Below are 23,830 nucleotides of genomic sequence, written 5' to 3'. Positions count from 1 at the left end.
ATATTCTGAAAAAAAAAGAATTTTTTTTTAATGACAGGTCAATAACTATCCGATATTATCCCAATTTTATAGTACCGACCTATACCACTACAATAGAATATCTTGCACACACAAAATTTAAACTATTCGCAGTTAATAAGGCGTCTCATTTTACCCCTCTTAAAAGTCGACAAGCGAAGCAAAGTAGGACAATCCAATAAAATTTTACATAATTTAAATAACTTTATTTCTTTTTAACAGGCAGGGGACATTCATATAGAATTAAACTCTTGTCTTTAGATACGGATATAAGTTTATCGCCAGTAGTGTTGAACTGAAGACTGCATACCTAAAAACAAAATGGTTAATAAGTTTGAGCTGGATTTGAAGAATATAGTTTGTAGATGTAACCACTGAAGTATTGCTGTTATTTTACCAAAACATTGACTAACCGACTGACTAGCTGACTGAGGTCTAGAAACTTGAAATTTGACATGTAACCTACATGTACGAGTATCCTTATATAGTCTAAAGGTACACTAAAGAGGATTTTCCGAAATTCCCACGGGAACAGAAGTGAACATAGAAAGCTTTTTTTACGCGGGCACTGCAAATATGAGTCAAATAGGTAGATGTCGTTTATATATTAAATTATTATCAGAACAAAATCACTTATCAACGAAACGTTATGAACTGTCATAATAAATGCGCCTTCAACACACTATAAGATGACCCGCAGCTCCCAACGCGCTAAAATTCTTGTTCCCGTAGGAATTACTATAAAAAGTTGCTTATAGTCCTTTACTTAGTTTCATTCGACTTGATTCGATGGCTTAAATATATGTATAGGTAACAAACAAACTTCTTTTCACATTTATAATATCAGTAACGATTGCGATAAATAATTTAATTTTACTCAGTACATAACCTATCTATATTAATATTACTAGCGACCTGCCCCGGCTTCGCACGGGTGCAAAATTATAAATGTTATTATACATAAAAACCTTCCACTTGAATCACTCTACCTGTTACAAAAAACCGCATCAACATCCGTTGCGTCATTTTAAAGATTTAAGCATACAGACAAACAGACTAAAATAGCGACTTTGTTTTATACTATGTAGTGATAAAGCTGAAGAGTTTGTTTGTTTGAACGCGCTAATCTAAGGACTTCTGTTCGAATTGAAAAATTCTTATTGCGTTGAACAGATTATTTATAGAGGAAGATTTAAGGCTATATAACATCACGCTGCAACTATAAGGAGCAACGAAATAATGGAAAATGTGAAAAAAACGGGGAAAATGATTCATCCTTGGGCTTGAATTATGCCCAAAATTATTATTCCACGCGGACGAAGTTGCGGGCACAGCTTGTAGTTACTAAAAAGGACTTACTGCGGCCGTGTGCTCTTGAAATGTATGGAGTACTTTGAGCTTGTCCACACTGGCGATTTGAACGGTCCCGTCGGCGGCCGCTGCGGCTACGCGACTGCCATCCGGCGAGAACAGAGCAGAGAATACCCATGTCTTATGGTTAAGGGTTGACTGGAGGCTGGCACTTGCTCTGTGTTTAAAAAAATATGTTTTCGATTTCATAAGGCATTAGTTCAGTAGTTCTATATTTTCGCCCGAGTATTCTAAAATGTCTCAGCAAAAGCTATATTGAGTCAGAGCGAAAAAACAGCATTTACTATACCTACATGCAAAGGAGATATAAAAAACCATTCATATCTTAGGTATTATCGAGTTGGTGTCATAGAAGTTTCGACCTTACTTTGAGGGAAACTTTGTAAGTGTAATTTGTCCCGTATATATTTATTTATATCTTACTTTTTAAAACTTAATCCTTATTTTCTTAACACATAGTCACGTCCATTTCCCTTGCTACTTGCAACTGGCTACCTTCAGCTGTAGGTATGGTTTCATGTTGGAATTGAGATTTAAATAGTGACAGGTTGCTAGCCCATCGCCAACAAGAGGAATCCCAAGTTTCATATCTGTTAGTCGCCATTTACAACATCCATGGAAAATATGGTTTTATTCTAAAGTGGATTTTGTTTTAAGTCTGACTTTTCTTGGAGTATTCGCGTTTCCTATTAGCTTCGAACTGAACTTACTTAATTATATGGTACTGGAAATTATAATACAACGTTTCGGAATAATACAAAAACAATCAAATAATTACACATTATAAATCTTCACTTTCCCGTCTTCCGAAGCGGTCACAATTAGTTGAGAATTGGGCGAAAAAGCCACACTTCGAACAGAATGGGTATGTGCTTCGATTGTGTGCAATAGTTTGGCTTGAGCTACGTCGAATATGCACACGGTACCGTCCACTGCACCGCTTACTATGTACTTATTGTCTGGACTCTAGAACAAAATTTTTATTTATGTACACAAATTATATACAGGAGAATTAAATACAGTAATTCTAGTCCAAAGGTGATAATTATTTCAATAGAAATCTCTTCCAGTAGACCGATGAGAGGTGAGATGAATTTTGGAGCGGTATTAATGTGTTTTGTTTAGTTTGTAAGTCTTCCCGATCGAGAGGGCATAAAATTACAACATAGTAGAAATTATTAATAAAAGTTTTCTTTTATATTCTTTCTTATTTATTCATGGAAAGAAAAGTGATAAATTTATTTACATTTACCTCATTGCAAGAATATTTATATAATTAAATTTCCCTTTCTTAAATAAATATTATGAATTTTGGTTCACTTTAAAATGGTTGCACAATGTTGGTTAAGTAAGATATATGCGAAATTCACAAAATTCTATGTATTTTAAACCCAATTGGAAGACTATTTATATCTACGATGATAAATCTGGCTGTATAATTTACAAATGAAGACAATAGCAAGTTAATTTGAGTATAAAGTTTTCATAAAAACATGCTTCAAGATTCTCTTAAAAGATTTCATAGTCAATTCATTTATTTAATAGCGAAAAAGCTGCTCTTACCCAAGCAATACTCATTGCGAATTTCCCTCTTGAATCCAACATTCTATCTGCGGTTCCCTTCTGTATTCCATAGATAAAAATCTTCCCTGTATGGCTGCCAGAGACAACCTGAGTGCCATCAGGAGAAAAGGCAACAGACCACACGTCTGTGGCCCCTGTCTCTATCTCATGAACTTTGTTTCCTGATAACAGGTCCCAGATGATCAAACATGAGTCTTGGGAAGCACTTGCTATAGCTGAAAAAGAGTTGATAGAAAATTGTTAAGTAAAACTGTTACAGTAGCAACCCAAGTTTACTCTCTCTTGAGTTTTATTAAAACTCAACTCATATGAAATATGAATCTCAAATAAATTGTTAAGCCATACAGCTGAATGTGGCCTTTTAGCCTTTTAAAGACTGTTGGCTCTGTCTACCCTGCAAGGGATTCATAATATATATGTGCAAATCTTACTATGTCCATCTGGACTAGCCGCAACTGAAACAACAGCCATGGCATGTCCTTGTAGAGTGTGCATAAGTTCTAACTTATTGTTCTCAAAGTGCCATACTTTAACTAAGCCATCCAAACCTCCGGTCACTATAAAGTCTTTCAAATTGCCCCTGAAAAGTAAACATTGGTAACATAGTACATTAAAAATTAATTCACAAAAAATATTATTTTATCTGAAAGATCAGACGTGATTCTAGTATATTTTATTTTCTCTTAATATAGTTTGATAGGTTGCTAATATAGTTCATTAAAACTTTAAAGAGGTTTTGAAATCTTACATGGAATCACCAGTTGTGTTCGTTTTTGCCCATTTACAGCTGTAAATGGGATCTTCATGCACATTTTCTTTTTTTAGAAGTATTGAATGCTGAAAAGCAATTTAGATATCTAGTTAATAGAGGTAAATGAAGTTTTTTACAGTTTTGCAACAGCGTTGACTTACCGTAGATGCTGCAGGCATATTGACTTGAATGTATACGAAATGTATGTACGAAAGTTACAAATAAGTTAGACACACAGGTTTTAATATATAATGTCTAAGGTTACACAGTTCTAAACGTAAATAATGTAAGTCAGAAATTTTTAATATAAGTTTCGTAAAATCAGCAAACAAAACAACAACTTTTCATCTCTGACAGTTCAGACAGACTCGCAATGACAGCATTGACAGGTGAACAGCTGAGGTCAGCAGCATTCGTTCAGAAGTCATAAATTCAAATTCAAATTCAAACTTTTATTTGCATAATATGAGTACAACAAGGTCTTAAATATAATGTATAACAGATCTTCATATTTACCCTTTCGGGTGTTGCAAACATTTTTATGTATTAGTAGACATACAAACTTATACATAAAGGTACCTACTTAGTATCACATTATAATTTTAAATCTAATTAGAATTGTTTAAACCTAGTATTGCACAATTTATATTTATCTGTTAATAGGTGCTTATTTATTATTATTGTAAATATTTATAATGTTCTAATGTTTTCAAGTTTACAATGTAAAACTATTATAATCCTACTACCTACTTATTTAAATTAAGGTACTCATCTATAGAATAAAAATTGTTTTGAAGAAGCATAGACTTAATTTTTTTATTAAAGTGAGTTAATTTATTTTCATTTTTTATAAAATTTGGTAGTTTATTATAAATTTTTATTCCCATATGAAATGGGCTTTGGTGGAGCATTTTTATTCTTGCAGGTTGAATGCATAAGTTATTTTTATTTCTTGTGTGATATGTATGTGTATCTTTTATTTGAGTGAATAAATGCTTATTTTTGTGTACAAATTGACATATATCCTGAATGTAAATTGAAGGTAGTGTTAGTAATTCAAATTTTTTATAATATGGTTTGCAGCTTTCAGTATTTTTTATTTCTGCTAATATTCTAACACATTTTTTCTGTAATATAAATACTTCATGAGCGCTACTGCTATTACCCCATAGCATTACCCCATACTTTAGCCAGGAGTAAGCATACGCATAGTAAGCCGATAGTGCAGTTTCAAGATTTGTGCAATGTTTTATTTGATATAGTGCATATATAAATTTACTTAATTTTGCTTTGACATTTTCTATGTGACTTTTCCAGTTAATATGAGAATCTATATGTATGCCTAATAAATTAAAAGTATTCACTGTTTCTATATCTGTTTTATTATATTGAATAAGAGAAGTATCTAATGGTGCTTTGTTTACAGATGTAAATTGCATTAGCTTTGTCTTTTTGTAATTTATTTCCAGGTTATGATCACTAAGCCATTTTTCAGCTATATTAAGTTTATCTAATACTATTGATTTTATATCTATATTACTATTATTATCATGTCCAATCAAAATTGACAGATCATCTGCAAAAAGAATACTAGTTGTATTTTCTTTATCAAAAATTTTTGGCAGGTCATTAATATATATTATAAATAGTATACATCCTAATACGCTCCCTTGAGGTATAGCACATGTATAGGTATAGCATAATTTCGAATTAGTTTTTTTATTCGACTGTGTTAGGAGAAGGGTTATGATGAGCCAGTGGCGTAGAGATGTCGCGGCGACATCTCTACGCCACTAGCCATTTGGATACTAAGCAGTCTTTAAGAGCCGTATGTCTTATCTATTTCTATCTCTCTTTCTATCACCTTGGTCACCCCTTATACTATGATAGTATATGATAGGATATGATAAGAAATAATACATAAAATCAAGAAACATACATATGGGGTCCCTTGTATATCCATGGCCGGTAGTACGAAATACAAAAGTAAGCCACCATTTAGGGCTAAGTGCAGATCTTTATATTCTCATTTGTTTGGTTTTTCATAACCCAAAATAATAAAAATCCAAATGTTTTAGTTTTCATTTATTTAATAAATAATTACAAATTATAATGGGCAGTCATATATATTTATACTTTTATCTTCTGAAACTGATACTATTTTATTACTCTCTGCATTGAATTTCACGCCCCAAACCTGAAAAAAAAAACAAATTCAATCTTACTTTTTAATAAATATTTCAAGTTTCACAATAAATTCTTAAAATTGGAAAAGAAGCTGACACTATTTTTCTTTGCTACCAGACCAAACTAGAAGCTTGCACAAGATGAATCTGTCTTTTCTCTTAGTCGCCTTTTACTTCTTTCTCCTTTGGATATCCATGGGAAAAAGGTGGAGTGTCTTATAAAATGCATAGTTATGCGGCAAATGCATATTTCATATAAAAGTCTAAACCTGATCATTATGTTCTTTAAACACATTCTGGCATTGCATGCTATCGAGGTCCCAAACACGGACTGTTCTATCTGCACTACCCGATACAAATCGCTTGCCATCTGGGGAAAATGCTACTGAGAGAACCCATGAGGCATGTCCAGATAACGTTCCAGCTAAGTTGGCATGTATTCTGAAAACAAAATAAAATAAAAAATATATATTTTTTTAATCTATACAGAGACAATAAGAACTATGCCAAATAAGCTTCTGGCTTCAAGTTTTTATACCATGAGATTAACGGTTTTGACTTAAAATAAAAACAAAAAAATAGTCTTCCAGTCCTTTAGTGATGTCAGTTAGCTTAGTATGTAATATATCCTTGTTTCAATACAGGTTGTGCCCTGGGTACGTCTTCAGAGTGGTGAGGGTATAACTGGGACTATAGCTAAGAGGAAGAAACTTACACATCATAAAGTTTCATATGGCCGTCATCAGAGGCCGTCAACAATAGCTGTGAGTCTGGCGAGAAGCAGAGACTTCGGATAGGCATCGCGTGCCCTTCTAGCGTGTGGACCAGTTTGCCTTGCGCTACGTCGAAAATATTGATGATCCCGTCTAGAGCACCGCTTGCTATGTGCTTGCCGTCGGGGCTCTGAAATATTTGATTCGACATTCAAATTTGTTAATTTTATTTTTTAATTTTCAATTGCAAAGTTAATTGGAAGTAACCTGCAGATTATATCTTGACCATATGAATATGCATTAGTATTTAAAAAAATCTTTCATTGTCAATATTTAAAAAAAATTAGGACTATATCTTTTTGAATGTATGTCATGACCTCTAAACCTTTAAACTAGCTTTAGTAACAATATTTAATTTAACTACAAGAATCACACAACAGAGTTCAATCATTTTGAGGTACAAAACAATAAAAACTTACATAAGCAACACTAAGCAAAAATTTCCCTCTAGTATCCAATGTTTGTTCTTGTTTCCCTGTTTCCACACTGAATATCAATATTTTCCCATGATTGCTTCCAGATATCACGTGTTTACCATCAGGTGAAAAGTCCAATGTCCAGACATCTGTTGGTCCGGACTCCATCGTTTTCAATTTGTCACCCGTCGCAATGTCCCAGAGTATTAATGACGAATCTTGGGAACTACTTGCTAGTGCTGAAATTATTATATTTAAATAATTTATTATAATTAAAAGAGAAAAGAAAAACAATCTCTTATACTTTTTGGTTGTGTAGTCCCAGATATTTGTGATTGTCAAAATAGTGTACCTATCTAAAAAAAATTCCTATGTTACGGAGGCCAGAAATGCCTGGTCTGTTCTCCTTCCATATTATAATTCTCCAGAGCAACCGAATGAGCAGAGACAGTAGGATGGGCCGCTTTGCAAAGTTGCTCAAGATAAGCCACTAGAATCATCTGGCAATTTGACGGCCTCTGTGGCGCAGCGGTAGTACGCACTGTCTGTGACACCAGAGGTCCCGGGTTCAAATCCCGGCCAGGGCATGAGGAGAAAAGAACTTTCTCTGATTGGCCTGGGTCTTGGATGTTTATCCATATAAGTATTTATTATAAAATATAGTATCGTTGAGTTAGTATCTCTAAAAAAAAAATAAAAAAAAATAAAAAAAAATAAAAAAATTCTGCAGAGTGTGCTCATCTCTTGGTTGTTGGTATGGGAATCCGACCTTTGGTCACAAGCCTTACCATCAGCTAACTTAGGTTCATAGCTGCATAACGATGCTTTTTGTTTTGCGATTTTACAATTGCTCATCGTAACCATAGACGTTCGTGCGGCACGCTGACCTGAATAACATTATCAATTGGGGCTCTTCCTACTATCAATATCATATCCCATTCATTTTAGAACCAAAAGGCTTCGCTCAGGATTATGACAAGAGACCAGATAGAATGACTTTGGTGGTGGACGATGGGTACAGCCACTAGTGACTCAACACACTGACGAGGTCTCACCTCCAGGGAACCAGTTTAAAGGCTGGTGCCACGGCAGCATCTGCAGGAAGCCTTAAATATGTATGTATTTCTTGGTTGTCCACCCTTAACATATTTTTTTAACTAGAAATTACTTAAAAGTTATTTATATGGCAAAACAACATTTGCCGGGACAGCAAGTATTATATAAATACTAATGTATTTATTTGCTAAGGCAGGGCCATGGCATGACATGTGAGATTGCAATATAATTCTTTATTAAATTATAATACATACTTGTATTTTTTATTTTACTTACTAAAAACACTTAATACTCCTTTACGTAAATAAAATGTTTATACTAATATATCATAGTTTAATTCTTTAACTTAAATTAAATCTCAAATATCCATATCCACATCCCTATTCTTATCCAAAGATGTGAAAAATTGGCATTCACAACAACCCTGCTGTTTACCCCCAGGGATAAAATCTGATATGTGTATATTAAAATTATCCATTATGTCATTTTCTAGGGAGATGAAGTTAAAAATACATACATATGGTCACGTCCACATCCCTTGCAGGGTAGACAGAGCCAACAGTCTTGAAAAGCCTGAATGGCCACATTCAGGTATTTAGCTTAATGATAAAATTGAGATTCAAATAGTGACAGGTTGCTAACCCATTGCCTAAAAAAGAAAACCAAGTTTGTAAGCCTATCCCTTAGTCGCCTTTTACGACATCCATGGGAAAGAGATGGAGTGGTCCTATTCTTTATTGTATTGGTGCCGGGAATCACATGGCACAGAATGTAATGGAAGTTAAAAATATCCATATTAAATCAGTTAAGCCTCCTATCTGTACTTGCTAATAATTTAGCATACCAGCATTCCCAGACTTACTTTTTCCATCAGGACTAACAGCTACAGATATTATACCAAGAGAATGTCCCTCCAATTTATGTTTAACTTCTAATTTTCCATTTTCTAACTGCCAAACCTTGACAATATCATCCAATCCACCTGTGATTATGTAATTTTGAAATTCTTCAGAAGAATTGTTTGTTTCTCTAAAAAATAAATCACTGGTAATTAAAAAAAATACCATCAATTTCTTTTTATTGCAGGCAGTTCATAGACACAGGTAGTTGAAAAACAATGTAATTTGGATCTCTGTCTCATTAGTAATAACATAAAAATGCAAGATGATGGGTGTAAGCTTAATGAACACATTATTTATTGTTTGAACTAAAATTTGTTTTTAAAACAGGATAAAGGTATCACTAAATGATGTCAAACAACCTATACAATATAAAATAATGTTATATTATGAGGGAAAGATCAGAGTGGGAAGACCTAGATGAATGTATCTTGATCAAATTAAGGATGTCCTGGCAAAGGGTCAGGTCAAAAGTACCCGAAACCGCCGAGCTTGCATGAAGAGAGTTATGAATGTGGATGAAGCGAAGGAAGTATGCAGAGATCGTGGCAAGTGGAAAGAGGTAGTCTCTGCCTACCTAAATACCTAGTTCGTCAAAATACTTCCAGTACCTACAGACACACACAACCACATATCCTTACAATACAAACTTTCGCATTTATAATATAGGAAAGGATAGAAAATATAGCACCTAGAGATAGATAATAGATGCTTACTGTAAATTTTCAGGATTTTCATCGTTTTCGTTATTTTTGGATTTTACTTTCTCCATACGGCTCCAAGCACAACACCATATTGAATCATCGTGTGCATTCTCTTTTCTTAATTGTAAATAATACTGTAAAAAGTAAAAGGTTAGGAGAACAGTGATCAGGAAAGAAACACCGGAACTTCTATAATATTTGAAGATTACATACCAGAGTTGTAATAGACATAATTTGTATTTAATTACAATATTACAAAACAGGTTCCTACAAGAATTCAACAAACAATGAATTCAACATTCAATTAAAAAACCTAAACAAAAAATTGTAGTAACCAACTGAATTATTGAAAGCAGAAAAGGTAAAGGACAACAAATTTTTTCGCGTTCCCTGACTTTACAATATTATTATTATTGTCTGTGCACGTAGAGGTGATCGGTGTTGCAAAAACATCGATGATGGCATCGATAGCCAAACATCGACACGCGATGATTATCAAAGTCATCATATCGATGTCATGCGACATTTGATTTGATTTTTTTGCGAACGTCATCCAAGGTCTTCTGCGGCTTCAGCAATCAATAAAACAACCATAAAAATTGTTTATAATTCATTCATTTAAATCATTGAATTTTTTTTCGGGGGGAACACATAAAATAATCTAACCACTTAGGTACTTCATTTTTTTTTGTCAATCGACATTACGATTTAGATTAGGTGTCCGGGAGAAAAAAAACTGTATATGCCCGTGTCATCGATGTTACATTGATGATTTAATTTGATTCTTTTAATGCTTTCTCCAACACATTGGTCATTGAATACTAGAATTTATATGAATTTATGTATAATATATTCATATTACATAGATGATCGTCGGAAATCGATAAATATCGAGTGTCGTCGACTAATCGATGTTTCACGTGTTGAAATATCGATGTTGTAACGTTCAATCGTTCACTTCACTGCGTTTGAGTCACGTCAGTCAGTCCACTGTCCACGATCCACGTCAGTCATTCGGCTTCAGTCAGTCGTCGTACTTACGTGGTGCCTACATTGTTTATTTGTTGATCATTTAATATTTTTCACCTTTAACTGTGGTGCTGATATTGGTGTTATATTATCTGAGATGGCAGTTTCGAAGACTACGAACACCTACAATCGACAAAATTGGGAAGATTCTGTAAGTAATCATAAAGATTCAGAAGTAACATTTTTATATATGTACCTATTCATGTATTTGAAATACCATAAAACTAACTAACCATTATTTGTCTTTGCAGGACTTCCCGATATTATGTCAGACGTGTTTGGGCGATAACCCATACGTACGAATGGTATGTAATCATTTTATTTCTGTTTATTTAATACCTACTTATATGTAGGTATATATGTACATACCTGATACACATATTTTTGTCACATTATACTTATAGTGATAAAATAATATAACATGCATTAACACCTTCTTTTTCGTTTCAGACCAAGGAAAAACATGGAAAGGAGTGTAAAATATGTGTACGTCCTTTCACTGTATTCCGTTGGTGCCCTGGATCCCGCATGCGCTTCAAGAAAACGGAAATCTGCCAGACCTGTTCCAAATTGAAGAATGTGTGCCAAACATGCCTTTTGGACCTTGAATATGGGCTTCCGATTCAAGTTAGAGACGCTGCTCTCAAAATTCAAGATGATCTACCACGAAACGAAGTCAATAAGGAGTATTACATACAGAATCTGGACAGTCAGATGTCAAAGTGTGACGCAAGTCAGCCAAGCAACTCTGCATTGAAATCGAAGGGTGCTTCGGATCTGTTGTCACGTTTGGCTCGTACAGCTCCATATTATAAGAGAAATAGACCACATGTTTGCTCTTTCTGGGTGAAAGGAGAATGTCGTCGTGGAGAAGAATGTCCATATCGCCACGAGAAGCCCACTGACCCTGATGACCCATTGGCCGACCAGAACATCAAGGACAGGCAAGTATAACCATCTATTTGTGCTTATTTTTAAGATTACTCTTTACAAAGGAATACCTTGTTTATCAGTTGTTTTTTGTGTACGAGTCACTAATTTAAATCTTTTTTCAAAAACAGATATTATGGCGTAAATGACCCTGTAGCCGAGAAGTTGATGCGTCGAGCGGCTGCCATGCCGGCACTACTTCCACCTGAAGACAACACGGTCACAACACTGTATGTGGGCAACCTTCCGGACAACATCAACGAAGAGGAACTGAGGGGCCATTTCTATCAATATGGAGAAATCAGGTAAATGCATCTTTTCAAATTATGATAATGGCAAACATGTTAATTGTACGTTTATATCATGGTTTCTTGTGATAGGATTAAATTTGACACAGGCAGACTCCACTCAGTACAGTAGCTGTCACAAATTGATGGTATCGGCCTGATCTTGGGTGCGCTCCCCCTTTAATAAGTTTCTTCATTAAGCTCATTAATACCAAAACAGAGATCACATGATGTTCAATCAGAATTTGTTGTTTTTTTCTAGATCCGTAACTCTGGTGTCTCGAGCTCAATGTGCCTTCGTTCAATACACAACGAGGAATGCAGCGGAACATGCAGCAGAGAAGACGTTCAACAGACTCGTGATCGGAGAGAAGAGGCTTACCATCAAGTGGGGAAAATCGCAAGGTAAAACAACGTTTCATTATTAATTATTGTAACAAAAGGGACTCTTTTTCTAATTTTTTTTTTTTCTCTCTCTTCTCTTACTGTGAGTGATAACATCTTGAGTGGACTGGATGGAATGCGTGATGCCTTACTCATTAAGGAACATGAAATAATTTTTGCATCTATCATTGTTAACACTAGTATGATTTCGAGACTGACAACAATATTTTAATTTACAGGTCGACAAGGTGCAAATGAGCATAATGATATGGCTCCGAGGTTGGAGCCAGTGCCTGGGCTTCCTGGCACATTGCCTCCACCGCCAGCATTCTTGCATTCATTCCCACCTCAGGTATGTATTACTTCCATACGTTTTGGAATTTCTGAATTGGGAGTACAATTCGTACGTACCAACTAAGTAATATAAGCAAAATTTTTTTGGCCGTTTGCTGTGTACCTTCACTTGTGATGTAACATTTCTACTTGCAACTATGCAATACATGTGTATGGACCATCGCCCGCCAGCAGTCATTTTACATGATAAAGAAAATTAATAATTTTGTTATATTACAGATGCAGCCACCTCCAAATCGTACGAACGACTTTTTCAACCTTCACCATTATGGAGGCCCGGGTTGGCCGGCGTGGGTCGGACCGCCGATGGGACCCGGCGCACCGCCCCCGGCGCCGGCGGGGCACCACTACCCCAGCCAGGACCCCAGCCGGCTTGGTGCCCACGCACACGCGAACGCGCTTCGAACACAGTGTTAATTGTAATTGTAAACTTTGCGATCATGTTTAAGAATTGTTGATTGTAGATAAAAGCTGTTTGCAAATAAGAAGTTGTACGATAATAATCAAGTAGGATTAGGCACAGGTCCAAATAGGACCAGACTGTAAGAAATGTTAAACACTTAGCATGCGTGTGTATAAATAGGAAAATAGAATTAATAAGGTATATTTTGTAATGATACATTAGTATCGTATGTGAATAATATACAAGTTTAACGTTTAAATTGTTTTGTTCCTTTTAAATCTCCACTCGTCTTAGTTCTTTACGTACGATTCATACTTGGTGTACGTACGTAGGTACGTACCACTTAAAAAATAGTTTGTATATGATTGGCGGCCTGCTTCTTGCACGAGAAGCAAATTGTAAATGTCAATTGTAAGTTTGGATTCTTCTGATCCTATGGGGTAGTGTCGCTGGTCACACTCAGTATTATATTCAAAACGCCTTACGACATATTAACGAGAAGAAACATGCCTTTGGTCTTTTGCTTGATATGACTAAGGCTTATGATAAAGTATCTCATAAAATATTATTGTCCAAATTATATGGATCTGGGGTTCGTGGACGAGCATATCAGTGGTTCCAATCTTACTTGCAAAATAGAAAACAAATTGTACAAATAACGTTTTACAATGACCACAATAATACAATAGAAATAATAAAATCTAATGAAACAAGTTTAACATGTGCTATACCTCAAGGGAGCGTATTAGGATGTATACTATTTATAATATATATTAATGACCTGCCAAAAATTTTTGATAAAGAAAATACAACTAGTATTCTTTTTGCAGATGATCTGTCAATTTTGATTGGACATGATAATAATAGTAATATAGATATAAAATCAATAGTATTAGATAAACTTAATATAGCTGAAAAATGGCTTAGTGATCATAACCTGGAAATAAATTACAAAAAGACAAAGCTAATGCAATTTACATCTGTAAACAAAGCACCATTAGATACTTCTCTTATTCAATATAATAAAACAGATATAGAAACAGTGAATACTTTTAATTTATTAGGTATACATATAGATTCTCATATAAACTGGAAAAGTCACATAGAAAATGTCAAAGCAAAATTAAGTAAATTTATATATGCACTATATCAAATAAAACATTGCACAAATCTTGAAACTGCACTATCGGCTTACTATGCGTATGCTTACTCCTGGCTAAAGTATGGGGTAATGCTATGGGGTAATAGCAGTAGCGCTCATGAAGTATTTATATTACAGAAAAAATGTGTTAGAATATTAGCAGAAATAAAAAATACTGAAAGCTGCAAACCATATTATAAAAAATTTGAATTACTAACACTACCTTCAATTTACATTCAGGATATATGTCAATTTGTACACAAAAATAAGCATTTATTCACTCAAATAAAAGATACACATACATATCACACAAGAAATAAAAATAACTTATGCATTCAACCTGCAAGAATAAAAATGCTCCACCAAAGCCCATTTCATATGGGAATAAAAATTTATAATAAACTACCAAATTCTATAAAAAATGAAAATAAATTAACTCACTTTAATAAAAAAATTAAGTCTATGCTTCTTCAAAACAATTTTTATTCTATAGATGAGTACCTTAATTTAAATAAGTAGGTAGTAAGATTATAATAGTTTTACATTGTAAACTTGAAAACATTAGAACATTATAAATATTTACAATAATAATAAATAAGCACCTATTAACAGATAAATATAAATTGTGCAATACTAGGTTTAAACAATTCTAATTAGATTTAAAATTATAATGTGATACTAAGTAGGTACCTTTATGTATAAGTTTGTATGTCTACTAATACATAAAAATGTTTGCAACACCCGAAAGGGTAAATATGAAGATCTGTTATACATTATATTTAAGACCTTGTTGTACTCATATTATGCAAATAAAAGTTTGAATTTGAATTTGAATTTGAATTTACATACATTTTATTGTAACGTGTGTAACCAACTGTTATATATAGGTAAGTATTTATCTACTTCTAGAAATTTTTTGGGGTAATTTAAATCCGACAATCTATCAACATTTTATGAAATGTGTCTAAAGGGCCCTGTACACGTTGGGCCACCGATGTGTAGGGGGCCATTTCTCGAAACGTTGTCGTTTTTTTGAGCACACATCTGAGTCATCTCGGCGCGTTACGCAAACAGCGTTCACACGTTGGTCACCTGATCAGTACGATATTAGGTAACAATCGTCAATCGAGAAAGTAGTGCCCCCGCCCGGCGACTATACCGTAGGTACTTGGACAAGTAGAGAGATCATAGAAGTGTGTAGTAATGACTCATTACACCTTTGCATATACATATGTAAGTACCTACATAATTAACATGTGGATATGATTTAAAATATCGACAGTCTCGAGAAGACTGAACTGCCTGGTGGTGTGCCGGGAACCACACACGATAATAATAATAAAACGTGCGCGTACCTAGTTACATACATATAATCACGTCTTTATCCCTTGCGGAGTAGACAGAGCGTAGGTACAGTCTTGAGATTGAAATAGTGACAGGTCGCTAGCCCATCATCGCCTACAAGAAGAACCTCAAGTTTATTAACCGTCCCCCTTGGTCGCCTTCTACGATCTCCACGGAAAAAAGATACCTACGGAGTCAGCAATCAGAGTTTCTACCTGACAAATGTGTGTGGGTGGTACGGCAATGCAGAGCAGCAGTTGGCAACACCGCGTTCCCTGACATTACAATATTATTATTATCATTGTCTGTGCACGTAGGGGTGATCGGTGTTGCAAAAACATCGATGATGGCATCGATAGCCAAACATCGACACGCGATGATTATCGAAGTCATAATATCGATGTCATGCGACATTTGATTTGATGTTATTGCGAACGTCATCCAAGGTGTTCTGCGGCGTAAGCAATCAATAAAACAACCATAAAAATTGTTTATCATTCATTCATTTAAATCATTGAATTTTTTTTCGGGGGGAACACATAAAAAAATCTAACTAGGTACTTCATTTTTTTTTGTCAATCGACATTACGATTTAGATTAGGTGTCCGGGACAAAAAAAACTGTATGTGCCCGTATCATCGATGTTACGATGTATATTAATATTTATACATTTATACATGTAGGTATTTACTTAAAGTAAAATAAGATAATGTTACCAAACAATCTACTGCTGATTTATAAAACTCTTTGCACTTTTCGAACATGCTGACTCTTTGATTCTTTCAACACATTGGTCATTGAATACTAGAATTTATATGAATTTATATGTATAATATATTCATATTACATCGATGATCGTCGGAAATCGATAAATATCGAGTGTCGTCGACTAATCGATGTTTCACGTGTTGAAATATCGATGTTGTAACGTTCAATCGTTCACTTCACTGCGTTTGAGTCACGTCAGTCAGTCCACTGTCCACGATCCACGTCAGTCATTCGGCTTCAGTCAGTCGTCGTACTTACGTGGTGCCTACATTGTTTATTTGTTGATCATTTAATATTTTTCACCTTTAACTGTGGTGCTGATATTGGTGTTATATTATCTGAGATGGCAGTTTCGAAGACTACGAACACCTACAATCGACAAAATTGGGAAGATTCTGTAAGTAATCATAAAGATTCAGAAGTAACATTTTTATATATGTACCTATTCATGTATTTGAAATACCATAAAACTAACTAATCATTATTTGTCTTTGCAGGACTTCCCGATATTATGTCAGACGTGTTTGGGCGATAACCCATACGTACGAATGGTATGTAATCATTTTATTTCTGTTTATTTAATTTAATACCTACTTATATGTAGGTATATATGTACATACCTGATACACATATTTTTGTCACATTATACTTATAGTGATAAAATAATATAACATGCATTAACACCTTCTTTTTCGTTTCAGACCAAGGAAAAACATGGAAAGGAGTGTAAAATATGTGTACGTCCTTTCACTGTATTCCGTTGGTGCCCTGGATCCCGCATGCGCTTCAAGAAAACGGAAATCTGCCAGACCTGTTCCAAATTGAAGAATGTGTGCCAAACATGCCTTTTGGACCTTGAATATGGGCTTCCGATTCAAGTTAGAGACGCTGCTCTCAAAATTCAAGATGATCTACCACGAAACGAAGTCAATAAGGAGTATTACATACAGAATCTGGACAGTCAGATGTCAAAGTGTGACGCAAGTCAGCCAAGCAACTCTGCATTGAAATCGAAGGGTGCTTCGGATCTGTTGTCACGTTTGGCTCGTACAGCTCCATATTATAAGAGAAATAGACCACATGTTTGCTCTTTCTGGGTGAAAGGAGAATGTCGTCGTGGAGAAGAATGTCCATATCGCCACGAGAAGCCCACTGACCCTGATGACCCATTGGCCGACCAGAACATCAAGGACAGGCAAGTATAACCATCTATTTGTGCTTATTTTTAAGATTACTCTTTACAAAGGAATACCTTGTTTATCAGTTGTTTTTTGTGTACGAGTCACTAATTTAAATCTTTTTTCAAAAACAGATATTATGGCGTAAATGACCCTGTAGCCGAGAAGTTGATGCGTCGAGCGGCTGCCATGCCGGCACTACTTCCACCTGAAGACAACACGGTCACAACACTGTATGTGGGCAACCTTCCGGACAACATCAACGAAGAGGAACTGAGGGGCCATTTCTATCAATATGGAGAAATCAGGTAAATGCTTCTTTTCAAATTATGATAATGGCAAACATGTTAATTGTACGTTTATATCATGGTTTCTTGTGGATATAGGATTAAATTTGACACAGGCAGACTCCACTCAGTACAGTAGCTGTCACAAATTGATGGTATCGGCCTGATCTTGGGTGCGCTCCCCCTTTAATAAGTTTCTTCATTAAGCTCATTAATACCAAAACAGAGATCACATGATGTTCAATCAGAATTTGTTGTTTTTTTCTAGATCCGTAACTCTGGTGTCTCGAGCTCAATGTGCCTTCGTTCAATACACAACGAGGAGTGCAGCGGAACATGCAGCAGAGAAGACGTTCAACAGGCTCGTGATCGGAGAGAAGAGGCTTACCATCAAGTGGGGAAAATCGCAAGGTAAAACACAACGTTTCATTATTTATTTGTAACAAAAGGGACTCTTTTTCTCTCTCTTCTCTTACTGTGAGGGATAACATCTTGAGTGGACTGGATGGAATGCGTGATGCCTTACTCATTAAGGAACATGAAATAATTTTTGCATCTATCATTGTTAACACTAGTATGATTTCGAAACTGACAACAATATTTTAATTTACAGGTCGACAAGGTGCAAATGAGCATAATGATATGGCTCCCAGGTTGGAGCCAGTGCCTGGGCTTCCTGGCACATTGCCTCCACCGCCAGCATTCTTGCATTCATTCCCACCTCAGGTATGTATTACTTCCATACGTTTTGGAATTTCTGAATTGGGAGTACAATTCGTACGTACCAACTAAGTAATATAAGCAAAATTTTTTGGCCGTTTGCTGTGTACCTTCACTTGTGATGTAACATTTCTACTTGCAACTATGCAATACATGTGTATGGACCATCGCCCGCCAGCAGTCATTTTACATGATAAAGAAAATTAATAATTTTGTTATATTACAGATGCAGCCACCTCCAAATCGTACGAACGACTTTTTCAACCTTCACCATTATGGAGGCCCGGGTTGGCCGGCGTGGGTCGGACCGCCGATGGGACCCGGCGCACCGCCCCCGGCGCCGGCGGGGCACCACTACCCCAGCCAGGACCCCAGCCGGCTTGGTGCCCACGCACACGCGAACGCGCTTCGAACACAGTGTTAATTGTAATTGTAAACTTTGCGATCATGTTTAAGAATTGTTGATTGTAGATAAAAGCTGTTTGCAAATAAGAAGTTGTACGATAATAATCAAGTAGGATTAGGCACAGGTCCAAATAGGACCAGACTGTAAGAAATGTTAAACACTTAGCATGCGTGTGTATAAATAGGAAAATAGAATTAATAAGGTATATTTTGTAATGATACATTAGTATCGTATGTGAATAATATACAAGTTTAACGTTTAAATTGTTTTGTTCCTTTTAAATCTCCACTCGTCTTAGTTCTTTACGTACGATTCATACTTGGTGTACGTACGTAGGTACGTACCACTTAAAAAATAGTTTGTATATGATTGGCGGCCTGCTTCTTGCACGAGAAGCAAATTGTAAATGTCAATTGTAAGTTTGGATTCTTCTGATCCTATGGGGTAGTGTCGCTGGTCACACTCAGTATTCCGTCCATTCGACACGTAATAAATAGGAATATGATATATAAAATTTACATACATTTTATTGTAACGTGTGTAACCAACTGTTATATATAGGTAAGTATTTATCTACTTCTAGAAATTTTTTGGGGTAATTTAAATCCGACAATCTATCAACATTTTATGAAATGTGTCTAAAGGGCCCTGTACACGTTGGGCCACCGATGTGTAGGGGGCCATTTCTCGAAACGTTGTCGTTTTTTTGAGCACACATCTAAGTCATCTCGGCGCGTTACGCAAACAGCGTTCACACGTTGGTCACCTGATCAGTACGATATTAGGTAACAATCGTCAATCGAGAAAGTAGTGCCCCCGCCCGGCGACTATACCGTAGGTACTTGGACAAGTAGAGAGATCATAGAAGTGTGTAGTAATGACTCATTACACCTTTGCATATACATATGTAAGTACCTACATAATTAACATGTGGATATGATTTAAAATATCGACAGTCTCGAGAAGACTGAACTGAACTGCCTGGTGGTGTGCCGGGAACCACACACGATAATAATAATAAAACGTGCGCGTACCTAGTTACATACATATAATCACGTCTTTATCCCTTGCAGAGTAGACAGAGCGTAGGTACAGTCTTGAGATTGAAATAGTGACAGGTCGCTAGCCCATCATCGCCTACAAGAAGAACCTCAAGTTTATTAACCGTCCCCCTTGGTCGCCTTCTACGATCTCCACGGAAAAAAGATACCTACGGAGTCAGCAATCAGAGTTTCTACCTGACAAATGTGTGTGGGTGGTACGGCAATGCAGAGCAGCAGTTGGCAACACCGCGTTCCCTGACATTACAATATTATTATTATCATTGTCTGTGCACGTAGGGGTGATCGGTGTTGCAAAAACATCGATGATGGCATCGATAGCCAAACATCGACACGCGATGATTATCGAAGTCATAATATCGATGTCATGCGACATTTGATTTGATGTTATTGCGAACGTCATCCAAGGTGTTCTGCGGCGTAAGCAATCAATAAAACAACCATAAAAATTGTTTATCATTCATTCATTTAAATCATTGAATTTTTTTTCGGGGGGAACACATAAAAAAATCTAACTAGGTACTTCATTTTTTTTTGTCAATCGACATTACGATTTAGATTAGGTGTCCGGGACAAAAAAAACTGTATGTGCCCGTATCATCGATGTTACGATGTATATTAATATTTATACATTTATACATGTAGGTATTTACTTAAAGTAAAATAAGATAATGTTACCAAACAATCTACTGCTGATTTATAAAACTCTTTGCACTTTTCGAACATGCTGACTCTTTGATTCTTTTAATGCTTTCTCCAACACATTGGTCATTGAATACTAGAATTTATATGAATTTATATGTATAATATATTCATATTACATCGATGATCGTCGGAAATCGATAAATATCGAGTGTCGTCGACTAATCGATGTTTCACGTGTTGAAATATCGATGTTGTAACGTTCAATCGTTCACTTCACTGCGTTTGAGTCACGTCAGTCAGTCCACTGTCCACGATCCACGTCAGTCATTCGGCTTCAGTCAGTCGTCGTACTTACGTGGTGCCTACATTGTTTATTTGTTGATCATTTAATATTTTTCACCTTTAACTGTGGTGCTGATATTGGTGTTATATTATCTGAGATGGCAGTTTCGAAGACTACGAACACCTACAATCGACAAAATTGGGAAGATTCTGTAAGTAATCATAAAGATTCAGAAGTAACATTTTTATATATGTACCTATTCATGTATTTGAAATACCATAAAACTAACTAATCATTATTTGTCTTTGCAGGACTTCCCGATATTATGTCAGACGTGTTTGGGCGATAACCCATACGTACGAATGGTATGTAATCATTTTATTTCTGTTTATTTAATTTAATACCTACTTATATGTAGGTATATATGTACATACCTGATACACATATTTTTGTCACATTATACTTATAGTGATAAAATAATATAACATGCATTAACACCTTCTTTTTCGTTTCAGACCAAGGAAAAACATGGAAAGGAGTGTAAAATATGTGTACGTCCTTTCACTGTATTCCGTTGGTGCCCTGGATCCCGCATGCGCTTCAAGAAAACGGAAATCTGCCAGACCTGTTCCAAATTGAAGAATGTGTGCCAAACATGCCTTTTGGACCTTGAATATGGGCTTCCGATTCAAGTTAGAGACGCTGCTCTCAAAATTCAAGATGATCTACCACGAAACGAAGTCAATAAGGAGTATTACATACAGAATCTGGACAGTCAGATGTCAAAGTGTGACGCAAGTCAGCCAAGCAACTCTGCATTGAAATCGAAGGGTGCTTCGGATCTGTTGTCACGTTTGGCTCGTACAGCTCCATATTATAAGAGAAATAGACCACATGTTTGCTCTTTCTGGGTGAAAGGAGAATGTCGTCGTGGAGAAGAATGTCCATATCGCCACGAGAAGCCCACTGACCCTGATGACCCATTGGCCGACCAGAACATCAAGGACAGGCAAGTATAACCATCTATTTGTGCTTATTTTTAAGATTACTCTTTACAAAGGAATACCTTGTTTATCAGTTGTTTTTTGTGTACGAGTCACTAATTTAAATCTTTTTTCAAAAACAGATATTATGGCGTAAATGACCCTGTAGCCGAGAAGTTGATGCGTCGAGCGGCTGCCATGCCGGCACTACTTCCACCTGAAGACAACACGGTCACAACACTGTATGTGGGCAACCTTCCGGACAACATCAACGAAGAGGAACTGAGGGGCCATTTCTATCAATATGGAGAAATCAGGTAAATGCTTCTTTTCAAATTATGATAATGGCAAACATGTTAATTGTACGTTTATATCATGGTTTCTTGTGGATATAGGATTAAATTTGACACAGGCAGACTCCACTCAGTACAGTAGCTGTCACAAATTGATGGTATCGGCCTGATCTTGGGTGCGCTCCCCCTTTAATAAGTTTCTTCATTAAGCTCATTAATACCAAAACAGAGATCACATGATGTTCAATCAGAATTTGTTGTTTTTTTCTAGATCCGTAACTCTGGTGTCTCGAGCTCAATGTGCCTTCGTTCAATACACAACGAGGAGTGCAGCGGAACATGCAGCAGAGAAGACGTTCAACAGGCTCGTGATCGGAGAGAAGAGGCTTACCATCAAGTGGGGAAAATCGCAAGGTAAAACACAACGTTTCATTATTTATTTGTAACAAAAGGGACTCTTTTTCTCTCTCTTCTCTTACTGTGAGGGATAACATCTTGAGTGGACTGGATGGAATGCGTGATGCCTTACTCATTAAGGAACATGAAATAATTTTTGCATCTATCATTGTTAACACTAGTATGATTTCGAAACTGACAACAATATTTTAATTTACAGGTCGACAAGGTGCAAATGAGCATAATGATATGGCTCCCAGGTTGGAGCCAGTGCCTGGGCTTCCTGGCACATTGCCTCCACCGCCAGCATTCTTGCATTCATTCCCACCTCAGGTATGTATTACTTCCATACGTTTTGGAATTTCTGAATTGGGAGTACAATTCGTACGTACCAACTAAGTAATATAAGCAAAATTTTTTGGCCGTTTGCTGTGTACCTTCACTTGTGATGTAACATTTCTACTTGCAACTATGCAATACATGTGTATGGACCATCGCCCGCCAGCAGTCATTTTACATGATAAAGAAAATTAATAATTTTGTTATATTACAGATGCAGCCACCTCCAAATCGTACGAACGACTTTTTCAACCTTCACCATTATGGAGGCCCGGGTTGGCCGGCGTGGGTCGGACCGCCGATGGGACCCGGCGCACCGCCCCCGGCGCCGGCGGGGCACCACTACCCCAGCCAGGACCCCAGCCGGCTTGGTGCCCACGCACACGCGAACGCGCTTCGAACACAGTGTTAATTGTAATTGTAAACTTTGCGATCATGTTTAAGAATTGTTGATTGTAGATAAAAGCTGTTTGCAAATAAGAAGTTGTACGATAATAATCAAGTAGGATTAGGCACAGGTCCAAATAGGACCAGACTGTAAGAAATGTTAAACACTTAGCATGCGTGTGTATAAATAGGAAAATAGAATTAATAAGGTATATTTTGTAATGATACATTAGTATCGTATGTGAATAATATACAAGTTTAACGTTTAAATTGTTTTGTTCCTTTTAAATCTCCACTCGTCTTAGTTCTTTACGTACGATTCATACTTGGTGTACGTACGTAGGTACGTACCACTTAAAAATAGTTTGTATATGATTGGCGGCCTGCTTCTTGCACGAGAAGCAAATTGTAAATGTCAATTGTAAGTTTGGATTCTTCTGATCCTATGGGGTAG

The 23,830-nt window shown here is 36.1% G+C and overlaps 5 protein-coding genes across 6 annotated transcripts; 3 read left to right on the top strand and 2 right to left on the bottom strand.

The window, feature by feature from the left end:
• Positions 1–180: 180 nt before the first annotated feature.
• LOC106136034 (superkiller complex protein 8) lies at positions 181–4,030 on the bottom strand. 2 transcript variants are annotated; one of them, XM_013336466.2, is made up of 7 exons: positions 3,886–4,030; positions 3,722–3,810; positions 3,405–3,553; positions 2,953–3,188; positions 2,168–2,355; positions 1,378–1,546; positions 181–328 (listed from the first exon to the last, which is right to left on the bottom strand). In XM_013336466.2, exons 1-7 carry the CDS (start codon positions 3,901–3,903, stop codon positions 224–226), a joined length of 954 nt encoding a protein of 317 aa, XP_013191920.2. In that variant the 5' UTR covers positions 3,904–4,030; the 3' UTR covers positions 181–223. The 2 variants fall into 2 exon arrangements, with proteins under 2 accessions (XP_013191920.2, XP_060804487.1); XM_060948504.1 differs by having other exon boundaries at positions 3,722–3,830; positions 3,886–4,010.
• A 1,768-nt stretch (positions 4,031–5,798) lies between these two features.
• Positions 5,799–10,166, bottom strand: LOC106136026 (superkiller complex protein 8). The gene is made up of 7 exons (XM_013336458.2): positions 9,972–10,166; positions 9,771–9,892; positions 9,018–9,184; positions 7,103–7,338; positions 6,626–6,813; positions 6,180–6,351; positions 5,799–5,921 (listed from the first exon to the last, which is right to left on the bottom strand). Exons 1-7 carry the CDS (start codon positions 9,987–9,989, stop codon positions 5,832–5,834), a joined length of 993 nt encoding a protein of 330 aa, XP_013191912.2. The 5' UTR covers positions 9,990–10,166; the 3' UTR covers positions 5,799–5,831.
• A 543-nt stretch (positions 10,167–10,709) lies between these two features.
• LOC132902645 (pre-mRNA-splicing factor RBM22-like) lies at positions 10,710–13,404 on the top strand. Its single transcript, XM_060948585.1, has 7 exons — positions 10,710–10,938; positions 11,039–11,092; positions 11,238–11,731; positions 11,849–12,022; positions 12,267–12,409; positions 12,628–12,740; positions 12,962–13,404. Exons 1-7 carry the CDS (start codon positions 10,885–10,887, stop codon positions 13,157–13,159), a joined length of 1,230 nt encoding a protein of 409 aa, XP_060804568.1. The 5' UTR covers positions 10,710–10,884; the 3' UTR covers positions 13,160–13,404.
• A 3,168-nt stretch (positions 13,405–16,572) lies between these two features.
• On the top strand, positions 16,573–19,252 carry LOC132902639 (pre-mRNA-splicing factor RBM22-like). Its single transcript, XM_060948578.1, has 7 exons — positions 16,573–16,795; positions 16,896–16,949; positions 17,100–17,593; positions 17,711–17,884; positions 18,132–18,274; positions 18,477–18,589; positions 18,810–19,252. Exons 1-7 carry the CDS (start codon positions 16,742–16,744, stop codon positions 19,005–19,007), a joined length of 1,230 nt encoding a protein of 409 aa, XP_060804561.1. The 5' UTR covers positions 16,573–16,741; the 3' UTR covers positions 19,008–19,252.
• Positions 19,253–20,966: 1,714 nt separating this feature from the next.
• On the top strand, positions 20,967–23,646 carry LOC132902638 (pre-mRNA-splicing factor RBM22-like). Its single transcript, XM_060948577.1, has 7 exons — positions 20,967–21,189; positions 21,290–21,343; positions 21,494–21,987; positions 22,105–22,278; positions 22,526–22,668; positions 22,871–22,983; positions 23,204–23,646. Exons 1-7 carry the CDS (start codon positions 21,136–21,138, stop codon positions 23,399–23,401), a joined length of 1,230 nt encoding a protein of 409 aa, XP_060804560.1. The 5' UTR covers positions 20,967–21,135; the 3' UTR covers positions 23,402–23,646.
• Positions 23,647–23,830: the final 184 nt, after the last annotated feature.

The sequence above is a fragment of the Amyelois transitella genome, chromosome 16 (genome assembly GCF_032362555.1).
Source record: "Amyelois transitella isolate CPQ chromosome 16, ilAmyTran1.1, whole genome shotgun sequence".
In the NCBI taxonomy this organism is placed as follows: domain Eukaryota; kingdom Metazoa; phylum Arthropoda; class Insecta; order Lepidoptera; family Pyralidae; genus Amyelois; species Amyelois transitella.
This window is presented reverse-complemented; position numbering and strand designations above follow the sequence as displayed.